At 49.9% G+C, this 22,732-nt stretch overlaps 1 protein-coding gene across 1 annotated transcript in view; it reads right to left on the minus strand.

The window, feature by feature from the left end:
- Positions 1-9,774: 9,774 nt before the first annotated feature.
- The window catches only part of PGBD5 (piggyBac transposable element derived 5), a 104,995-nt gene continuing 92,037 nt past the window's right edge, over positions 9,775-22,732 (minus strand). The window contains exons 5-7 of the mRNA XM_010374037.2: positions 21,950-22,147; positions 13,438-13,543; positions 9,775-11,756 (exon numbers count right to left, since the gene is read on the minus strand). Coding sequence (XP_010372339.2) covers positions 11,561-11,756; positions 13,438-13,543; positions 21,950-22,147 — 500 coding nt within the window. The 3' untranslated portion in view covers positions 9,775-11,560. The remainder of the gene's footprint in view (positions 11,757-13,437; positions 13,544-21,949; positions 22,148-22,732) is intronic.

The raw sequence follows: 22,732 nt of genomic DNA on the forward strand, positions 1-22,732 counted from the left end.
CCTGGCTATACCAGCCTGCTGTCCCCACTCCCTGGCACTCCCCAGATCCTGCTCTGTGTTTTCCTTTTCCGTAACGCTCAATGTCCTTCAAAAGGTTCTGTTGAAGCCAGGCATGGTGGCTCACACCTGTAATCCTAGCACTTTGAGAGGCCAAGGTGGGTGGATCACCTGAGGTCAGGAATTCGAGACCAGCCTGGCGCACATGGTGAAATCACATCTCCACTAAAAATACAAAAATCAGCCAGGTGTGGTGGTGCGTGCCTGTAATCCCAGCTACTTGGGAGGCTGAGGCAGGAGAATCACTTGAACCTGGGAAGTGGAGGTTGCAGTGAGCCGATATCGTGCCATTGTACTCCACCCTGGGAGACAAGAGCGAAACTGTCTCCAAAAAAAAAAAAGAAAAAGAAAAGGATTTGTGACCCTTTTTGTAATTATGGTGCTCTCTCCCACTGGAACGTAAGCTCCATGAAGGCAGGGGCCTCTGTGTTGGTGACTGTCCCCAGAAGTGCCTGCCCCTAACAAGTCCTGGTAATAAACACTGGCTGGAAGCCGAAATGTGTTCAGCAAGCCCCTTTTCCATTCCTGTCCCCATCGCTTTAGGTTCTATAGTCTTGATGACTTTGCTTTTTGTTTCCATCTCTTGCTCTGGACCAGCAGAGACCTCGTCTGTCTTACTTAGGGCAGTGTCCACTGTGCCTGGAACACCGTCCACTCCAAACTCAAAAGGCATTTGTTGAAAGAATGCGCTATGGTGTGCAGGGGGTGGAGGTTCATAAGGTGTCCTCTGCTGCCCTCTGCTGGGAAACCATGGGAAAGACTTCATCTCAAAGAAGGTGGACAGACTCTGAAAAGGGGAAGGGTGAAAATCTGGTTTGGGAGCCTGAAGAGCAGGTTGTTAATTACATATTTTTTGTTTTAACACTGTTAAAATCAGACAAAGCTACCTACACCTTCCCACTCTCCTGGGTCCTTCTTCATTCCATCCATGCCAGGACAACAATCCTGGATTTTTGTTTTTATTTTTTTCATTAAGACAATTTTTAATTGATGCCTAATAGATGTACATATAGTTTCAGGGCATCATGGATTTTGAAGTATTCCATCCTGTTAACTCCATGAATACACTTATTCTCGCAGGTACTGGCTCCCTGTTTTGGGGTTGGACTCCCCACTCCTGGTCTCTCGACGTTTTGCTTTGCTAGAGGTTGAGTGTGAACAGAGCCACTGCCAGCATTGGGCCTCACTCAGGCCACATAAGGCCAGACTGCTGCTAAGGGCTGGGGCAACTCGGCGAAGGACAACTCTCCATCTTTTTCTAGTTCCTGGGACTGGGGAGAGTGTGAGAGGGGGACAGAGAGGTGAATCAGCCACAGCCTAACTGGGAAATGCTTGACACAGAAAAATCCCATGTCCAGTTACCTTTGGCTTCTTCAGGATCCAGAGCCTCCTCCCTCCAGATTGGTTCCTGTTCCTTTAGGCAGGTATCTTTTTCAATTTTTAATTTTTAGAGGCAGGGTCTCACTGTGTCTTACCTAGGCTGGACTGCAGTGGCGTGACCATAGCTCACTGCAGCCTCAACTACCTCGGCTAAAGTGATCCTCTTGCTCCAGTCTCCCCAGTAATTGGAACCAGAAATTTTTAATGTGTATAGACTTCACATTCTCTTGCCTTGTACTATCAGGTTGGTTTAACTAGGGCAGAATTTTCAGGCTCATATCTATTGGCCCAAGATCTTCCCAGTGACAAATCCTTGAGCTTTTTGGCCCTAAATCAGCTAGTGACACATGGATTTGTTCCAAAAAATGAGTCTACTCATTTTGTAGAATAACATCCACATCTGACCTCTCTCTGGCCAGGTCAGTCTCCCATAACAATTACTTTTAAAATATTCTGCCCCAGAGACAGAACACAATTCATGTATCCCCATTTGTGGTTGAGAAAATATGGGCATCATTCCTTGATTAATTTTTACGTACTATTATTATTCTGGCCACATGAGATAATGTGTTTGTGTCTCTCCCACTATTTGACAGCTCTTGATGGCAAAGACTGTCCTTGCTTATCCCCTTCGTGTTTAGCATAGTGCTTACTGATTTAGAAGAGCTCAAGGAAAGTTTCTTAAATGAGTGACTTAGTCCACTTGCCCTGTACTATTCTTCTGTTCAAACTAGAAAACAGCTGCTTTTTTTGTTTGTTTATTCCTGTGCATGCCCCCAAAGGCCCACACCCCTGGGAGATGGTTCTGTTTTCTTGTGTGTGTGTGTGTGTGTGTGTGTTTAAACAAACAGGGTCTTGTTCTGTCACCCAAGCTGAAGTGCAGTGGTGCAATCAACGCTCACTGCAGACTTCAATTTCTGGGGCTGAGCGATCCTCTGCCTCAGCCTCCCAAGTAGCTGGGACTACAGGTGCATGCCACCATGCCCAGCTTTTTTTGTTGTTGTTTTTTTCAGACAAAGTTTTGCTCTGTCACCCAGGCTGGAGTGCAATGGTGCCATCTCGGATCACTGCAACCTTTGCCTCCCAGGTACAAGTGATTCTCCTGCCTCAGCCTCTCACTAGTAGCTGGGATTACAGGTGTGCACCACCATGCCCAGCTAATTTTTGTATTCTTAGTAGAGATAGGGTTTTGTCATGTTTTCCAGGCTGGTCTTGAACTCCTGACCTCAAGCGTTCCACCCGCCTCAGACTCCCAAAGTGCTGGGATTACAGGTGTGAGCCACAGCACCCAGCCCAGCTAATTTTTTTATTCTTTTTTTAAGAGACAGGGTCTCACTGTGTTTCCCAGGCTGGTCTGGAACTTCTGGCCCCAAGTGATCCTCTTTCCTTGGCTTCCCAAAGCGCTGGGATTACAGGCATGAGCTACTGCACCCCAGCACCACTGGAAGATATGATCAGCATTCAGGCTGGGCCCTGGGATCAGTAAACTAAATCCCATCATCACATTCATCTATAAATGGACTTCTGAATCCTCCTTGTTGAAGTTTTTCCTCATTCTGGATGTCTCTACCCTCAAAATGTCTTGGATACAAAAGGTTACATCCTCACCCTACTACTGTTGAGAGGGGAAGGTCCCTGTGCACTGTGGGAACACTGAGGCTCGAGAACCTGTATGCCAGGTGATGGGCTGGGGGACGGGCATCCAGAGGGGGACATGGAATATCCTGTGCTCAGCAAAGGAATGTGGGGGAGGGGAAGGAAAGAAGAGAGGGAGGAAGAGGAGGGAGGAAGAGAAAGAATAGTTATTTGCAAAGGACAGAGTCAGAGGCCATGAAACGTGGAAAAGAAAATGAGGGGCAGACATATAAAAGATAGCGGAGAAGGGAAGGCATTGATTTTATAAAATAAATGATTACATCAGGGATAAACACAACAAAAGTGAAGGTAAATTTAATGCTTACTAAAGAGTCTGCAAAGATTTGAACTCATTAACATTTTAAGAGTGTTTGAGAATTATTTTTGGCTTATAGAGAAACAAGGAATAATGTTTATTATAGTGTGCTATAAAAACACTTGAATTCCTATGTTAGATGGAGAAGCACAAGCTTCTCAAAATTTTTTCTGTTTTGTAGATATGGGGTCTCACTGTGTTGCCCAGACTGGTCTCAAGCTCCTGGCCTCAAGTGGTCCTCCTGCCTTGGCCTCCTAGACTGCTGGGATTACAGCTGTGAGCCACTGTGCTCAGCCCTCAAAATCATTTGTTATTTAAAAAAACAAAACAGAAAAAACCCTGGCAAATGGGATCCGTCATCTCACTTTATATAGAGATTTTCTCTGATAAGAAAAACAATGCCCACTTTGTGACTGTCAGGATAACGCTGCTAAAGCCAACATCGTTCTGAACTGCAATAATGAAAGCATCTGACTGGGTGGCATTTGCTGGTGGAACCGGGGACATGGTGAACGTCCGTCCAGTCACGAGCGGGCAGCTGCAGCTCTCCTGGAGTCCTTGGCATTCTGCATACACCAGTGCTCTTGAACACTGCTTCCTCCTGTTCCTGCTTCTGACAACAGCGCTCACCCCAGATTCTGGAACCTTTTGAGGAGGGGGAGGAGAATAGCAGAGACCCATAGGGCCGTGGTAATGACAGCAGCCAAAGGAGGTACAGGCTGCAGAATCCAGTCTGAAGGTGGAGGGAAGATGGGAGGGGATAGGGCCGTGGTAATGACAGCAGCCAAAGGAGGTACAGGCTGCAGAATCCAGTCTGAAGGTGGAGGGAAGATGGGAGGGGAGAGGAGGAAGACCCCTGTGGGGATCCCCTTGACTTTTCCCAGGACCGGGGGCAGGGTTGAGGAAGCTAAGGTGTTAGCACATGCCTGAACCCCCTGCAGACCCCCCTGCCCTGTCATTCCCTCTTCATCATCCAGAGAGCCTCGGGGCGGGTTTCCCAGGCCTGGCCGACCTCCCTCGGTATTCATTTCCAGCAACAGACCTCATCATGCTTTCATGAGCGTCCTGTCCTGTATCCTCCCCCCCAGTCTTCCCACCCACAAAGAAAGACTACTAGAGAGAAGAAAACAGAATGTATTTGACCGCATTTCAAAGGCAGTGACTGTAAACAAACTGGGTTGAAGAAGTAAGTACCACATGACAAGATGCCTGAATTTTTTTTTTTTTTTTTGCCATCTTTCACATTTGAGAACCCAGAATTCAGCTCCTGTTATACAAAATTTGTAAAAATGTATTGCCTTGGCGTAAAGTCAAAATCTTCACAGAAGGGTATGCTTCGTGTCACCAAATGGGGGTGCAGCTGTGTGCTATCTATGCAGTTTTTGATAAAAATTTTTCTGTGAAAGATTCTTAACTGGAAATTGGAAGGGAAAACAAGAAGAAACAATGTAATGTAGTGGTGGAAACAAAATTCTCACGATGAATAGCAGTCTTTCCAGATTCTTTGACACGGATTTCCTCATTGTGAATGGCGGCTCTCCTGAACTAGCAGGGAGTGTGAATCTCCATTTGAGGAAGGGGAAGAAGAGCGTGGAGGGTGAGGGCCTCCCCCTGAGAGAGCCAGCTGTGTTCATGATTTTGGTTCCTTCTTCCTCCTCATTAAGTATCTGCCCAGGAGCCCAGGAGCCAGGGCTTAGCTTCCTGGCTATTTTCATCTCCTCTTAGTGAGGATCAGCATTGCCAGCCCACTGAGCCCAGTAGGGTCACCCCTACCCACTGGGAATTGCACCCCCCCACCCCTGCCAGAGCTGCCTGCAGGAGACCAGCTGCCTCTAGTGGGAGACACTGAGTAAAGGCAGAGGGGCCCCTCCTTTCTGGGGTGCCCTGTGCTAGTGTTGGGCAGCTCTAAGGTTGGAAACTGCTTTCCCCACTGAGCTGAAGGCTGCCTCCTGGGATATGCACCCAGTGGTCCCCATTCGGCCCTGGGAGCCACTCAGATCAAGTCTGGCTGTATCCCAAGGGTGACCAGGACAGCTCTGTGAGTGGCAGTTCCCCTCCTGGAACACTGCTTCACCAGCTCATCACCCCAGTCCTGTGGACTGCTCCTCCCTCACCTGGTTTCTATGCGGACCCACCATCCTTGCCCTCCTGGACCCCTAAACTGGCCCACGTGCTTTGTTGTAGAATGGCGGCCAGGACTGGACATGTGGTTTGATTGCTAAGCACCCAGCAGAGGCTCATTGTGCGGTAGACTCTGTATTTTATCATGTGTGTGTGTGTGTGTGTGTGTATTATACACACACACATATAAGATATATACATAGTAAGTGGACACTGTGTATATATATATGCATATATATGTACATGTATGTACACACAATGTATGTATATACATACATATATGTATTATATATGTATACATATATATGTATATATGTATTAAGTGGACACTGTACTTCTGATGTGGATAAGGTGATGAACCTAAAAAGTCACACTATCCTATGGCATTATGTTTAGATGGAGCAAAGTGACTAAAAATTGCCTCAACAATCCTGAAACTCCAGATCTTCAATTTACCCTGAACACTGTACGCAATTGTTCTGGGCCCATCTTTATAATCTATTGAAATAACAGGGACTGCGTCCCCTGCTTCCATCCACTGTTCATCCCTTTTGTGTTCTACCCACTGGGAGGGAGTTCTCAAGGGCGAAGCTAGAAGTAGTTTTAAAAAGACAGGATAAGTCTAGAGAAAGAACCAACCAAAAAGCAAAAAATGCTCATCTGCCCAGTTAGGGTTTTTTTTCCTACCACGACTCTTGCCAAAATTTGGCTGTTTCTTAGTGGAGGAAGGTGGACATGAGAACTGAGCTGGAAACAAGGAGCCCTCACGTGGATCGTCAGGCTGGAGGAGGAGGTGGGCACCATACTTCCTTTGAGAAAATAGAAGCAAAGTAAAGGACACTGTGGAAGTGAAAGGAATACACTTACTCGTGTTTAGGAGCTAGAGCCTTCCTTTTGGCTTGGGCATGACCTCTTGGATAGCTGGGAACTGTCCCTGCTCATGTTTGGGGGGTGCTCCCCGGATAAACACATGCATACCTGGCTCTCAGGGCGAGCTGCAGGTCGGCAAGTCCTGGTCAAACACAGTGTGACTGCAGCCTCTCGAGGAGGCTCAGACTCTTCTGTTTGCAGGGATGTGCTAAGCCAGATGCATGTGATGGCTGCCAAGCAAGGTGGAGCATCTGGGGGCTGCTAGGTCCAGCAGCAGTACTGACTGCCACCTCCCCCACACGGGGTCTCGGCCCCTGGCTGGAGCCTTCCTTTGGTGGAGAATCAGCCTGCTCTGTGTCTCCCATGGGCTTCAGTCATGGCACCCTCAAGGGCACAGATCACATTGGGGTAACGTATGCCTAGTTCTTAGCACAACGCCTGGCCTGTGGCAGTTCAGAAGCAGTAGTGACTGAGAGCCAGGAAGCCCTGGAGCAGACGGAGTGAGGGTCAACCTGGCTGCACACTCTGTAGAGTCACCACACCTCTCGGAGCTTCACTTTCCCATCACAAAAGGGGGACCGATGGTTCTCAACTCCCAGGACAATGCTGAGCACTCAGCAAAGTAACCATACAGGGAGACATGACCTGCTGGAACAGAAACCCTCCTTGCGCACTAACCATCACCCTTTAGTCCAGTGAGGCTTGGGTGAAGATGACAGAAGAATGAATGAAAGACTAGTGAGATGCACCAAGAACAGAGGTGCACTGCCCGGGGCGGGGGGGGGGCCCTTGGGGAGGGGAGGGCCGAGGCCCATTTCTCTGTTGGGCTCAGCCTCACCCTTCACTCCTTCACTCCTCACTGAACTTCCTTGGCCACAAAATGCCCCTCCCACCTGAGGGAGCCAGGAGGCTTGACATGCGAGCGAAGCCGCACACACTCCTCCATCGCCTTCCTAGGTCTCTCACACAAGCCGAGGTTCTCCCCACCCTTTCTGTTTTCATCTCCAAATACATGCGCAAAAGATCAAGCTTCCAAGCAACTAAGAAAAAAACCTGAAAAATGGTATCTGCTCATAGAGTAGCTCGTGAGATGGAGTGCACAATCAAACCTGCAGTGGGAGTCTCCTTGTTAAGACCTGAACGTGGGTATACACGAAGGGTGCAGGTGCCCCACCCCCATGGAACATAGTTCACACACAGCCGCCACCAGCGCCAGCACCACGGTCCTACACTCAGAGAGGCTGCCCGGCCACCACCAGACAGAGGTCAGAGCCAGGAGAATGTGCCTGGGCTGCTGGAGAACTGGGCTGTGGACTGGGCACCCCAGGGAGGGAGGGACACACAGATGGCTAAATGGCAGCGAGCTGCATGGCCAGAGGGCTTGCTCACTCTCCGGTGCTATTTTATGGCAACAGCTCTAAGTGCTCTAAGTGTCTGTCACTTTGGTACCTGATACTCTTTAGTTCTTATTGGGAGAGAATGACATACCTGCAAAAAAGGCTGAGAAATACTCTCGAAGATGAGATACACAGAAGCCACAAAGAAAAAGGGATTAAGTGATGGAGTCAAAAGTGAGAAGCCTCAGTTATGTTCCTGATAAGGACGGAAGGTGTTTGGGTAGACAGCCAAGCCCGCATTGATTGACACAGGGCCGTAACAGGAGAGATTTCTTCACAAAACTGTTTTCCAAAGGGCTGCAGAGGCCACCGGTGAGGAGAGGGCACTGGGGGCACTTTCCCTGGCCACTACCTTGTGAACTTCTGGGGACTTCTTTCATTTGGTACTCCCACTACACAAGGCTAAGGCTTTCCACAGCCAAGGCTTGGCAAGCCCTTGCTTAAGGAAGAGGGATCAGAACCACAAAGCTGGCATGTGGGTGAAGACAGTGCCTCTGGCCTAGATCCCAGGGCACTCTGATGAGACCCATAGCTGACTCCACTCCCCACCCCATCCCACTCTCCCCATGCTGCGAGCTGGGGCCGTCTGGGTGAGGAAAGCGCTGTGGTTCTGGCTCAGGGTCTGGCGCAGCCAAGGACTCTCCCTGTCCAAATGCCCCCCAGGATGGTGGCTCCCTACCAGGCGAACTTTAGCTTCAGTCGTTGTTAAGCTCCAAAACACCTACCTCCATCTAGGATGAGAAAAGGACCCAGGCGGAGGGTGATGCCCCAGAGCTCATAGTGTTTACAGTATTTGGATCAGCAGAGAGGATGGGATATGGAAAGGAGAAAAATCCCCTAGAAAGGTGTCAGGTAAGTCAGGGATAAAATCCCCCGTCCTCGTGATGAATCAGGACAGCCAGTGCCCACAGCAGTTAGGACGAAGCCTCCTGCATCAGGCAAACTCGGGACTGCTTACCTAGGTGAGCCACTGCACCTCTCCGCCTGGGCGTGGTGAGAGTCCATGCCTAACCCACAGGGATCCCTACGAGGAGTAAGGCTCTGGGGCAGAAGGGCCACCCCAGGGGCCACGCCTGGAAGTGTGCCTGCTTGTTAGCCACCACTGTCACACCCTTCATTCCAACACAGCACCCTCGAGGGTGCAGGAGACAGATCTGGGAGGTACCACACCCAAGGTCACCTTTCTCCCTGATCAGTGTGTCGTTGACTTGTTCTCGCCCCAATCCCAGGCCAGTGGGGAAAAGTTTTTTTGCCATGAATGCAGACTGGAGGAGAATGTGGAGTGCGCTTGTGGAGTGCCAAGTCCCCATGGCCCTCCCAGGCCTGCCCAGCTTCCTCTCAGCCTGATGTTTGGCGACCCCCCTCACTGTTGGGGGCTGAGCCTGGGTCCCTGGGGAGGATGATGACACATGGGCCACACAGGAAGGATTCAGAACCTTCCAGGCTCTGTCCTGGGGGCCTGCGATCTTCTTGCCTCTTGCACGCTGCAGAGTTAACTCAATTTTGGCGACCAGGCCTGGACTGATTTAGTCAGTAAACTGGATGCATTTGCTCAGAATGACCCAGCCACCAAGACTTTCCATATGACGTGCCTGACTTTTGAAAGATGACCTTAGTATAATGTCCCATGGACCACAGGAAGATATTGTTCAAACCCGAGGCTTTTTTTTTTTTTTTGAGAGGGAGTCTCGCTCTGTCACCCAGGCTGGAGTGCAGTGGCATGATCTTCGCTCACTGCAATCTTCACTTCCCGGGTTCAAGCTATTCTCCTGCTCAGCCTCCCAAGTAGCTGGGACTACAGGTGCTCACCACCATGCCCAGCTAATTTTTGTATTTTTAGTAGAGATGAGGTTTCACCATATTGGCCAGGCTGGTCTCCATCTCCTGAGCTTGTGATCCGTCCGCCTTGGCCTCCCAAAGTGCTGGGATTACAGGCGTGAGCCACCGCACCCCGCCTGTTTCCCGACCTTTTAAACAAATTCACGTATTAACAGAGAATCAACATCTAAATAGACTTTTATTTTTATTTTACTTGTTTGGACAGAAAAGAAAATTCATCGGCTTTCATTAGAGTCTCCTTAAGTGTTGGAAACACATTAAACTCAGAAATAGTGGACCTTGTAGAAAAGCATCACAAATTAAAAATATATTTCTCCATGTGGTAAAAGTGCTTTCAATCCAATTAAAGGGCACGGCAAGGGTGTCTGGAAACACAATCTAAAATTTGGCCTGCAATCCGTGGCATCGAATTCCAACCACAGGGTGGGGGAGTCACCGTGATCTAGAGCACAGGAACCACGTGGGGCCCGGAGCATGCGGACAGCAACACTCGCAGTAACTGAGTGAGGACGAGGAACAGAGTCCCAAAGCCTGAGTAGAATAGATTCTGCATTTGTAAAAAATGAGGTGGTTACATAAACTGGGTTGAAAGGGGACCAGGTAATCCCAGAAATTCCTTGTTTCTGGTCTGTGGGGACGGTCAGATCCGCCCACCACTCTGGCACCGAGGCTTCCCCGGAGACGCATAAACCTGGGTTGGGAAAGAGCCCAGATCTGCCTGGGGACACACGAGCCTCGCTGCCAGCGTTGGGCATGCAGCCTCTCCAGTCCTGCGGTCAGCAACCGCCTCCGGCCCTCGTGTCAAATCACACCTGACCAGGGTTGTCACCACAGTCCCGTTTTGGGGATTTTCAAAGGCCAGCCCTGTTGTTCTGAGGGGCCACTCTGAGAAGGCAAACACTGCCAGGGTCACTCACTACACACGGAGAAAAGACAATGAGCAAATGGCCATCGCAGAGAATTCAGTTGTGTGTTTCAGCAATGCTACATATTTTTCAAGACAAGTAATTCTGCCAATGATGACATCTGCGACAAAGCTTAGGGCCCGCGGGCTCCCCGTGGGCCTCGTGGACAGCAACCACGTCTGTTCGGAAGCCAGCGGCCCTTCCCGGCCCTGCCACAGGCCAGAACACAGAACTGTGATCATGCAAGGAGCCGTGACTGAGGCCGGGGTTGGCGAGGGGAGTGGAGAGGAGGGGACATCTGCCTTTTACATTAGATCTGAAGCAACAGTAAGAAAATAACCTGAAGATATATTTAAAAATAAAAAATAGCATCACCCTTCACTCCAATTTTTTGGCGTTTCCCTTTCTCCCCTGCCCACCAGCTAAGGCAGAGGGAATGAGCAGGAATGCCTCATTTTTCAGAATGGGCACCCACTCCCCATTTCACTACTGCACACCCAGGGTGTGTGTCTTCTTCTAAGAGACCGGCTCAAAGGTGCTCACATGAGGCCAAGGCTGGAAAACTCCCTGGCCTCCCCCGACACCGAAGCCACTGTAACCATGCAGGGTGTCTTTGCTTCCTTCAAGTCATGAACTTGAACCACGTCCCAGACAACTGCAGATCTTTAGGAAGCAGACACCTCTCTTAGAGCATGCTCCAGCTCATTCTACCACAAGGCCTTCCTTCGCAGTCACAGTCCACGTTGCCTCCCAAGCTCCACGGATATCATGAGAGAATCTGCCCTTGAGAACTTGGGTGTAGGTGCTCACCAGGCTGGCGGCACTGTTTCCCAAGGGAGGACGTGCTCTTCTTGGAATGCAAATAAGGACAGCCACCGTCCTCTGACCAAGTCCGTCCTGTCCCTCCAGAGGCCCTGTGCATCCCTCCCAGGCAGCAAACCACACACCAGGCCATCTCTGGGTCTCTGATGGGCAAGTTGGAATGGCAGGCTCTCCTCCCCCTCTCACCCCTCCCCTGACCGAGTCCTGCACCCCCAGCATCAGTGGGTCGGAGAGGCGTCCTCCAAGCCCAGCAGCTCTCTGACGAGTCTCTCCCCAAACTGCGCCCGGCTGTACCTCTTTACGTGGTAGGCGTCTGACATTTTGTACAGGATGTAGGCATTGTTGATGGCGATGCTGATGGCGAACCAGAACACCTGCTGCCAGGTCTTGTTTGGTTTATGAGAAATGAAATACCTGAAGACAGAGGGAATAAGAACAGCTGACCTGATGGTTCATGGCACCCGGAGATGCATCCCAAACGCCCCCCTCACCACGGCCCATGCGACGCTGCAGGCTCGCCCCCGACAGAAGCAGGAGGGCTGTGGGGGCAGGAGTCAGGCTCGGGATGTTAGGTGAGCTCTAGCTGGGGGCTTTGTCACAATAAACTTCATTTAAGACCAAGGAAGTGAAAACAACAAGGTTGCTGGAGGAGAACCTGAAAGCCAGGTGCCAGGTGTGCTGGGGTGGTGCACGGCCCTGGAGTGGACAGGCACCTGCCAGCCCCTCCAGCTTCCCTGCTTGCTGAATGCTCCTTGCAAGGCTGTGTTCTGTGTGTCCCGTGCAGCTGCCACTCCCTCGAGGCCAAGCTCTTCCTCAGCTCCAGGCCCCTGCAGGGTGTACCCTGTTCCCGAGTGTACCTTTGCCATCTCTGCAGATGAAGGTACAGAGGTCGCCCCTCCGGGAAGCCCACCTGGACCCTGAGGATACTGGCCTTCTTGGGAGCACCCGCCTCAGGCCTCACTCACTGCTCTGTCTTCTCTATTTGTGAGTTTGCCTCAGCAAAGTATGGGAGGATAAAGTATGGGAGGATCAGTATCCTCAATATCTCACTATGACTGAAATGCCCAGCACACAGCAGGCACCACAGACATCTACTCCACAAATGCCAGCTGTTTTAGAACAACCTCATAGAACACAGGAAGGTGTCGGTACATAGTAGGTGCTCAGTGAACTAAATGCCAATGTCTTTGTAACAACCTCACGGAATTTAGCAAGGTGCCGAGCACATAGTAGGCGTTCAACAAAGGTTTGTTTGATGACTCACTAAGGAGTGGGGCTACCTTTCACACACAGGCTGAGTTTTCCAGAGAGAACCAGGTCCTTGTTTTTCCCTCTTTATCATGAAAAAGGCCAGGAAGTATAGGTTACCCTCAAAGAGGGTTCAGTCAATATCCGATTTTGAGTTAGTCCAACCCTGTTCTAAGTGGTCAGGCTCAATCCCAGTGATTTAATACTTTTAATGTTCAACAGCTATCATTTTTTGAGTTCCCATCATGGTGGCTATAATGGCACCAAGTCAGGGGTGGCATCATGGGTGTCTGGACGTCTGCACATTGTGGATCTTCTCTATGCTGTGTGTAAACTATGCATACTATGTGTATACTGAACATGAGACCACATCTGGTGATCTAAACAGGCATCCATATTTGAGAAAATTAAGGCACCCATGCTAGAAGATATGTGACTTGGGGTAGAAGTGCCCGAGCTGATGCCCAGTGTGTTAGGGGTGTGGGGGAGGACAGCAATTCAGGACAGAGGACTGGGGCAAGCAATGCCAATGGCTAGGGTCTGAGCTCACTGCTGAGGGACAGCTCAGTTCAGGTAAGCAAACGGAAGGGTGACTCTGGGCACAGGGAATGTGAACCTGGCATTGGGAGAGCGGAGGACGCAGAGTACCTGGGCAGAGGACTTCCACATAAGGCCAGGTGTGCACAGGTAAGGCCAGAAGCCCAGACTGAGGGCAGGATCTTACCTCCCAGGGTCTTCGTCCTGCAGTTCTTACACTGCAGAAACTAGTGATCATCTGCCAAGACATCTATGCCGAGATGGCACAACTATGAGAGTCCTTCTGTGATGGAGGCACCCGGCCACTTACTTGCTGTATTTGTCATCGTATCTGCAGATGTAGCTCAGGTGAGCGGCAAACGCCTCCACGGCCAAGGGGCAAGGGATCTCCCCACTCTTCCTTTTGATGATGACTCCTGAAGGCGAGAGACAAGATAAGCCCCTTCTTCAGCACCTCCTCCTTATGCCAATTTATACATGTGCCTATCTTCATTCAGCTTAGCTGCCCCCGACTTAATAATGAGCAGAGGAGGAGGATGACAAGGAGGAGAAGGGGAGGGAGAGTTGAAGAACAATCAGCACCAACCATCAGGTGCTTCACAGGGGTTGAGGAAAGCATCAGAGTCAGGTGAGTGCCACGGTATGTGCCAGCCCAGACACAGCAGCCCAAGTCATGGGGGTCCACAGGCCTGCAGGACCCTGGCAGGCCTGAAGGGGCTCTAAGCAGCACGGGGAAGGGTGCTACACCAGACTGGGCCTTGAAAGAGTGAAAGCGGCGACAGGACTCACTCTTCCCTCCCTCCCCCTTCTGCCAGGCTGGGTGAGGGGTGCTGGGAAGAAGAGGTGGTAGATGAGGTCAGAGAGCATCACGGAGCCCTTTCCACCTGCCTTCATCAAAGCCAAAGGGTGTCGGCAACTCATCGCCCCACACAGGGTGACTGCAGAGTCACCCCACACAGAGCACTAGACCTCACTCCTCCTAAGTTGTGGTTTTGCATCCTTTGACAAATCTCCCAATAAGTGAGTGAGATGATGGATATGCTAATTACCCTGATCTGATCACCATACATTATATGTATCAAAACATCACTATGTGCCCCATGAAAATGTACAATTATTGTTTGTCAATTTAAAAAAGAAAAGGAGGCCGGGTGCAGTGGCTCACGCCTGTAATCCCAGCACTTTGGGAGGCTGAAGCGGGCGGATCACCTGAGGCCAGAAGATTAGCCTGGTCAACATGGCAAAACCCCATCTCTACTAAAAATACAAAAATTAGCTGGGCATGGTGGCAGGTGCCTGTAATTCCAGCTACTCAGGAGGCTGAGGCAGGAGAATCGCTTGAACCTGGGAGGCGGAAGTTGCCGTTTGCTGAGATTGCTGCCACTGTACTCCAGCCTGGGTGACAAGAGCGAAACTCTGTCTCAAAATGAAATAAAAAATAAAAAAGCAAAAGGGTGGAATTATTATCATTATTTTTTGAGATACGAGGTCTTGCTCTGCCACTTAGGCTGAAGTGCAGTGTCATGATCATAGCTCACTGCAGCCTCAAATTCCTGGGCTCAAGGGATACTCCCACCTCAGCCACCCGAAGAGCTGGGACCACAGGTACCTGCCACCAAGCCCAGCTAATTAAAACAATTTTTTATATAGAGACTCCCCATGTTGCCTAGGCTGGTCTCAAACTCCTGGCCTTATGTGATCCTCTGCCTGGGCCTCCCAAAATTCTGGGATTACATGTGCAAGCCTCCATGCTCAGCCAAAAGGAATCAGAGGCTCAGAAGCAGGGGGCGGCCGCCCTTTTCAACCCTCCTATCCCCCAGCTCCATCCTTTCATGCGTTCTCGAACTTTGGGGACCCTATACCCTCAAACACCTTTTCCTCTACTAAGTACAACTGGGAATGTATCCCAGGGGCACCAGGAAGGTCATGGCAAGATGAACAAATCCCATTGGCAGGGCCTGAGAAGCACACGGAGACCCATGAGCCCTCCCTGCCCCGCTGCCAAGCCACTACAGGCCATTCTGGCTTCCAACGCCTGCGTATGCACCACCCACCGCAGACAACATGGAAGATGGGAAGGATGCATTCTTCCACACAGCCGCGGCCATTCAAGCATGGCTGGAGTTGACCTGCTGTTTCCTCGAACTGGCCTTCCCTCACAGCAGCAAGGGACTATGGGCACAGTGCCATTTTCCTGTATGTCTTTTTTAAGGGATTAGCTCACAGGATTGTGAAATTTCAGCAATACTTAAATGGACAAGGTCAAAGTAAAATGGGCACGTCCTCTGCAGGTCCACCGGAGCTTCGTCTGGGTCCAGTCTCCTCCCGCCCCCACAACTCTCACTGAGGGACTGTGGCTGAGGAGACCAGGGTCGCGCAGATCTGCTGATACACACTGAGCCGGGCTCTTTCCTTCTTTCCTCAGAGACAGCAGCATTTCACACGGAAGAAACATTGGCCAGCTTGTGGGAAACTGAGCTATCCAGGCCTGCCCTAGAGATGCAGGACCAGGGAAGCGGCCCCGGCAAAGCATTTCCTAAAGCTCTCCAAGGGCCAGAAAACCACGGCGGCCCCCACGCTGGAGCTTTCTCCTGGCAGGAAGACGATGGCCTCCTTCACTTGCTTATGGAGCCCCTCCTCCGGAGAGATGTTCTGCTGTCGGGGGCCCGTAGTGGGGGCGTTCTCCAGGGCTCAGCGCACCAGGCTCGAGGGAGGGCGTGTGAGCCTGCAGTACCTGAGGACTGCCGTCTCTCTCTCCGATGCCCCTCCTGAGGGTTCCTGTCCCGGCCCCTTATTTCAGCTGCATCTGCCTCCAAGACCGAGTGGGAGGAACCCCTTTTCACACACGGGGCCCCAGCACGTGGCCCGTGCAGGTCTCCCATCTCCAGCTACGTTTTGATTTGCCTGACCTCCAGTGACAACCTTCTCTGGGTCTCAGGAGCTCTGGCCCCTTTAGGGTTCCACGTGGATGTGAGCAGGTGACCATCCCTATAAAGAAACGGAAATCCCCTCAGTTCCTTTCCCGGGACTTCCGGATGCCCCGCTCTGAGTCATTGGCGTCTCTGGTGAGTCAGTCAGGGCTGCGCTCTGAAGATTCTCGGGGCTTCCCACAGCCCCATCCGCATAGCCACCGACCTTGCAGCTTTTCACCTCCTGATTTCAGCCCAATAAGAGCTGAGGCTCCTGGACTGCCACTGTCCCAATCTGCCTAACCACGGGACACGGGAGACCATCTTTAACTCTTCATTTCTTTCCCATCCTTTTTCATCATTTTAAATTTAACATGGGGGTTTCAGCTTGAAACTGAGCTATTTCCACACCAGATCTGCATCCTCTCCTTGAGCATTTCCCCAGTTTATAAACCAGATCACCCTCCTCTCCCTATGATATTTTGGATTCTCAGATAGTACCCTGGCTGAAAAAGGCAAGGCAGCTGTCCTGTGACACCTTCTGATTGCTAACATTGGGAACATAGCAAGAGGGAATCTGATAGTGACTGTCTTGACTGAGTGAATCACTGAGAACGGCGTGTACATCATGCACAACTTCGTGGTGGACGCCGTTTTCAATGCTATATGGGTCTGCACACATGTCTGTCTTCTCCATGTCTGTCTCTGTGATGCTCAAGATCCACATGGCCCTGCCTTCCCATTCTAACAGCTGTTCTGTCTTAACACCTTCCTCGGCTGTTAGTGGTTTGACTGACATTCCTGCTACCCTTCTGCAAATTTAAGTGAATGAATCAAGACCTGACTCATTCATATATAGACATTCTGCATTCTCATTAGTCTTAGTGAATCTGAATCCTAAATGGGCAGACTCCAGGAGGAAGATGACAGACCCAAGGTGGATTTTGGAAGAAAAGCAAAAGGGTTTGGCTCACAATGGGAATATCCCTTGACATGTGACAGCATTTAACATTTTTTACTTTATTGAGACAGTCTCACTCCGTTGCTCAGACTGAAGTGCAGTGTCATGATCTCGGCTCACTGCAACCTCTACCTCCTGGGCTCAAGTGATCCTCTGGCCTCAGTGCTCCACCAACACTCTCCCCCGCTCACCAAGTAGCTGAGACTACTACAGCTATGCCATGCCCAGCTAATTTTTTTTGGGGGGGGGTGTATTTTTTGTAGAGATGGGGTTCTGCCATGTTGCCCAGACTGGTCTCAAACTCCTGGACTCAAGTGATCCTCCCAACTTGGCCTCCAAAAATGCTGGGATTACAGGTGTGAGCCATTGTGCCCAGCCCGCATTTAACTTTTTAAAAAGTCTGTGCAGGCTGGGCATGGTGGCTCACGTGTGTAATCCCAGCACTTTGGGAGGCTGAGGCCGGCGGATCATGAGGTCAGGAGATCGAGACCATCCTGGCTAACATGATGAAACCCCGTCTCTACTAAAAATAAAAAAATTAGCCGGGCATGGTGGCGGGCGCCTGTAGTCCCAGCTACTTGGGAGGCTGAGGCAGGAGAATGGCTCGAACCTGGAGGGTGGAGCTTGCAGTGAGCCAAGATCGCACCACTGCACTCCAGCCTGGGCGACAGAGGGAGACTCCATCTCAAAAAATAAAATAAAATAAAGGAATAAAAAGCCTGTGTATATGCTCACACTCTGTGACAAAAAGGTTCGTGTTTTGTTAGAATCTGGAGTAAAAAATAATAAACCAATTCCTAAAATGTTCATATCTAGTTACATATTTCCTAAAATTGGAAATTCTGCTCAACTTCAACCAGAGTATATATGGTCATAACAGAACAGAATATAACATAGAGCTGAGAAGCAGTCTTTAGAATATATGATGTTTCAGTTTATCATCTGAGATATATATATATACATATTTGAGACAGAGTCTTGCTCTGTCAGCCAGGCTGGCGCGCAGTGGCGCAATCTTGGATCACTGCAACCTCCGTCTCCCGGGTTCAAGCAATTCTCCCGCCTCAGCCTCCCGAGTAGCTGGGATTATAGGCATGAGTCACTGCACCTGGCCCTGAGTGAGATTTAAAATAAATAGGAAAAGGATGAATTATTCAGTAAATGGTTTAGGCACAGAGGTGCAGCTGCTGGGTCAATCCACCCTGGCCACTTAACAGAAACAACAAAATAGTAGAGGCCCACTTGAGGTCACGCGTCAAAATGAATTTGAAGTGGATTATGGTAAAGAGCACAAAATTATACCATAAAACAGCCAGGTGAACTTATACTTATCTGGCCTTGGGACAGAGGAGAGACCTAAAGTATGAGGGCAGAGAAGATATCAACAGATCCTCCTACGGAGAAATGAAAACTTTTTTTATGTTAAATAATACTAATCATACATAAAAACAAAAGGAAATGAAATACAGAAAACAATGTCCAATAGGCAGAAAACTTCCTTTCAAGTGAATGAGAACATGACAAATATCTCAAAAGAAAAACTGTAAGGAACATAAAGAAACCACTCGAAATTTGCCAATCAACACATGGAGAAATGCGTAACCTCTCCAGCAATAAGAGTGATTGATATTTAAAACCTGGGGGCATCTTCACCCATCAGAATGACAAATACAGAATAAAAAAGTAGGGCTGGTAAAGCTGGAGGCGCACCCCGTGCCCACTGCGATGGTACAGAAGTACAGCCTGTACTTCACCAGAAACCTTGAACACATCACCAGAAACCTTCACATTGGTCCCACCCTTTCACCCAGAACTTCCGCTTTTGGATTTACCCTGAGGAAGTGATCAAAGATGTGCCCAAATGTTTATGTATGAAGACATCACTGTATCATTATTAATACTGTGAAAAAGTGGATCACTGATAGGGACACTGGCTGAAGAAATTATGGCATACCCAAAGGGAAGGAATACTAGGTACAGAAGATATCTCTTCATGAGAAAAAGAACTCTAAGATGTGAACCCCAAAACAGATTTCCTGGGGAGGAGCAGCTATGAACTTTACCTTCCCCCGGGCAATTTCCCGTGCATTTCAGCTACATCCAGGTCTGTGCCCACCTGAAGCACCCACCTGAAGTGCTCACTGAGCAAGTGTGAACTTCCCCGGAGTGCTTTCCAGAGGTACCAGGGGAGGGGACAAGGGCCCTCAGAGGTGGGGAGGGAGGCTACAGTGATGCTGTGGTCATACCCTTTGGGATTTTTAAGGGATGCTAGGATTCTGAACTTTATGATGTAAAATAGAATACTTTGGATCCAGAAATTGTAAGTATATTAAACACAACACTAAATTTCAACAGATTTAAAAATCAATTCCCCCATCAATATCCTCCTTACATGTTCCTTTGGTGTCTGTTTTAAGAGCTCCAACCCTTAAAATTAGGCTTTTAACATTTGTCATCTTAAATCCTGGATAGGATTTTGAACGTCTCCAGCTGCATTCTTTTCTCTTCATTATCTCCTTTCACTGAGCCCACATGAATGTGATGTCCTGCCTTGAGACACCTTTTCAGAGGCCATCACTTAAAATAATTTGGTGGGGTTGGACATGGTGGCTCATGCCTGTAAACCCAGCACTTTGGGAGGCTGAGACTAGAGGATTGCTTGAGGCCAGGAGTTTGAAACCAGCCTGGGCAACATAGTGAGAACCTATCTCTACAAAAAATATAAAAACAATTCGCCGGGCACAGTGGTATGCACCTGTAGTCCAAGATACTCGGGAGGCTGAGGTGGGAGGTTTGTTTGTGCTCAGGAATTCGAGGCAGAAATGCGCTATGATAGCACCACTGCACTCCAGCCTGGGCGACAGAGCAACACCCTGTCCCCAAAATAAATAAATAAACAAAATAATTTGGTGAGAAGCAGTTCCTGCCCCTGACTCTCAAACTTGTTCCCTGGAAATTCCCTTGCCCAGAACCAAGACCCTAATCACTGGAGTCTGGAAGTTCAACCCAAACTCTAGCCTTCAGCTTGCAAGGCCAATTCCAAGCCTTTTTTTTTCTTCATCTCTGTTCTTCTTCCTCTTTCTTCTTCTTTCTTCCTCCTCCTTTATTTTTTTTTTCTTGGTAGATGGGGGTCTTTCTATGTTGCCCAGGCAGGCTTTGAACTCCTTGGCTCAAGTAATGTCCTGCCACAGCCCCTTGAGTAGCTGGGACTCCAGGTGGGTGCCACCATGCCTGGCTCAAACCTTTCCTCAACTGATCCTATACACAGCACTCAAGAGCACAGCTCCCTGCAGCCCTCTACACCCAAATCGAGTACTGACGCCCATCTGCTGGGGTCCCTCGATTGCAATCTCCACTGAGGCATGATGCAACTTAAGCTGGCGGGAGGTAAAGGATGGGAATAAACTAGCAACATACATTAAACATAGATGCACAAACTGCACCGCAGAAACATACACAACACACACACCACACACACACCATACCCATAACATAGACATGCACGTGTACATACACACCAAACACACAGACTACACATACCACACCATGCAAACATATACACACCACACCACACATACAGACCACACACACACACACCATACCCATAACATAGACATGCACGTGTATACACACACCACACATACAGACTACACACACCACACCATGCAAACATATACACACCACACCATACAGACCACACACACACACCCATGCCCATAACATAGACAAACACGTGTATACACACACCAACATACAGACCACACACACCATGCAAACTTACACAGCACACACCACACAAACAATACACACACTACACCCATCATACCACACATACCATACCACATACACTCCATACCACCGTACACCACACCAATATATACACACACACCACACCCACCATACTACAAATACATATCACACACACTCCACACCACACACACAAATATAAACACACACGTCACAAAAACATACATATCACATACTCCACACTGCATACAACACATCAATATATACACACACCACACCCACCATAGCACACATACCATACCACATACACACTCCACACCATGGTACACACCAATATACACACACACACCACACCCACATCACAAATGTGTATCACACACTCCACACCACACACAACATGCCAGGCAAGCTGACACTCCACACACACGCACGTGTGAGAGCACAAATCCGCACACAAACCCCTGGGCTCCTTGGCAGTGTTCCTTTACTAGTGAGGGGAAAGAGGTCTTTCTTTTCTACCTCATTTGCTGCCATTTGTCTTGAGAAAAGCCTCCGTGAAAGGCAGGGGAGGCTGTCCCCAAGCACTGCGCGGCCGGGGATATTTCTGCCAGGGCTCTTTGTCCTTTCAGTGTTCTTTTCAGTGGTTTAGCGACGATTTCACTGGACCTGACTTTAAGCACAGGCTCCTTGCCAAGTAAGTCCCTTTGTTATGAATGGATTTTAAATCCCGAGTAAAATCAATGAAGAAATCAGGGAACAGCAGACGGACCAGACAGCGCACACGCTTAACTTCTAAGGAAGACCGTGAAAGGTAAGAATGGATTTTTTCCCTCCCATCAGAACAGATTTTTCACAGAATCCCAGACGATAAAGTGAAATGCCATTCAAATGCAGCCCATTATCACACCCTGTGTACAACCTGGGGGCTTCCAGGGGCTGCTTGAGCCACCTGCAAACCCCGTCAGCCTGGCACCGTTCAACAGCTTACAACGAACGGGGAGCTCTTCCCTCGCTGCTTACCCGCTGCTTCCACACAGCCGCCACACTTAGGAGCGTGGCCCCAGACGCTGGTGAATAACCAAGGGTAGTCTGGTCCCAGAGCAGCACAGCCCACAGCGGACGCCACATCCACCGCAGCGCTGGGCTCGGCCAAGCTCAACCAATCCCAGCGCGCCCTGCTGTGCCAATGGCGGGCCGGCACTCACCCTGCTGCACCGGGGAGTAGGCGTTGGTCAGGAAGCGGAAATGTCCTTTGTTGTACCAGCAGATCAAGGACATGTTCCCCTTCATCTTGATTTGGTACTGGCCCCGGGCTGGGGGCGTGGCTGGGTTGGTCAGCATGGACAGTGGGAGGCCGGTGCAGTCACTCTTCCGCACGCTGAGCAAGCCGCAGCAGTAAATCCCTGGGGGGAGAGGGATGAAGGATCACACACTCACCATGGTCGGAGGTGCCAGTGGCTCCTCTGTCCTGTGCACCCTCAAGGAAATGACGGGACTGCCCGGTCCTGAGGCTGATGCTTGGGAGTCAGACCCTCTAGAGACCCCTCTAGAAGAGACTGCTGGAGTTTTGAGGTCTCGTATCCCTCTGTTGTCTCTCCCTGTGGCAATCTCCCCAGGTCCCTCCCTAAGAACATACAGTATGCTCAGACTGCGTGTAGGATCACAGCACAAGCAATACTGGAAGCAGCAGCAGGAGCTGTCACCTGGACCCTCACTCGGTGTCCAGCACAGCACTATGCACATGCACTCACCATCCCCTCTACTTCCAGAAACTTCTGCACTCCATAGGTTATGGCACACACATTAGAGAAGAACTGAGGCTCGACAAGGGCTAGGCCCCCAGACTCACAGCTGGGAGGGTAAAGACAGGCATGAAGCCCAGGACTGTCCAGCATCCTGGCCATGGTTACATCATCCTAATGGCGTCACCAAGACATGGCTGGCTGCAAGCCCAGTGCTGAGCCAGTCCACACCGCACCCCAGGAAGC

The sequence above is a fragment of the Rhinopithecus roxellana genome, chromosome 8, assembly GCF_007565055.1.
Source record: "Rhinopithecus roxellana isolate Shanxi Qingling chromosome 8, ASM756505v1, whole genome shotgun sequence".
Taxonomy (NCBI): domain Eukaryota; kingdom Metazoa; phylum Chordata; class Mammalia; order Primates; family Cercopithecidae; genus Rhinopithecus; species Rhinopithecus roxellana.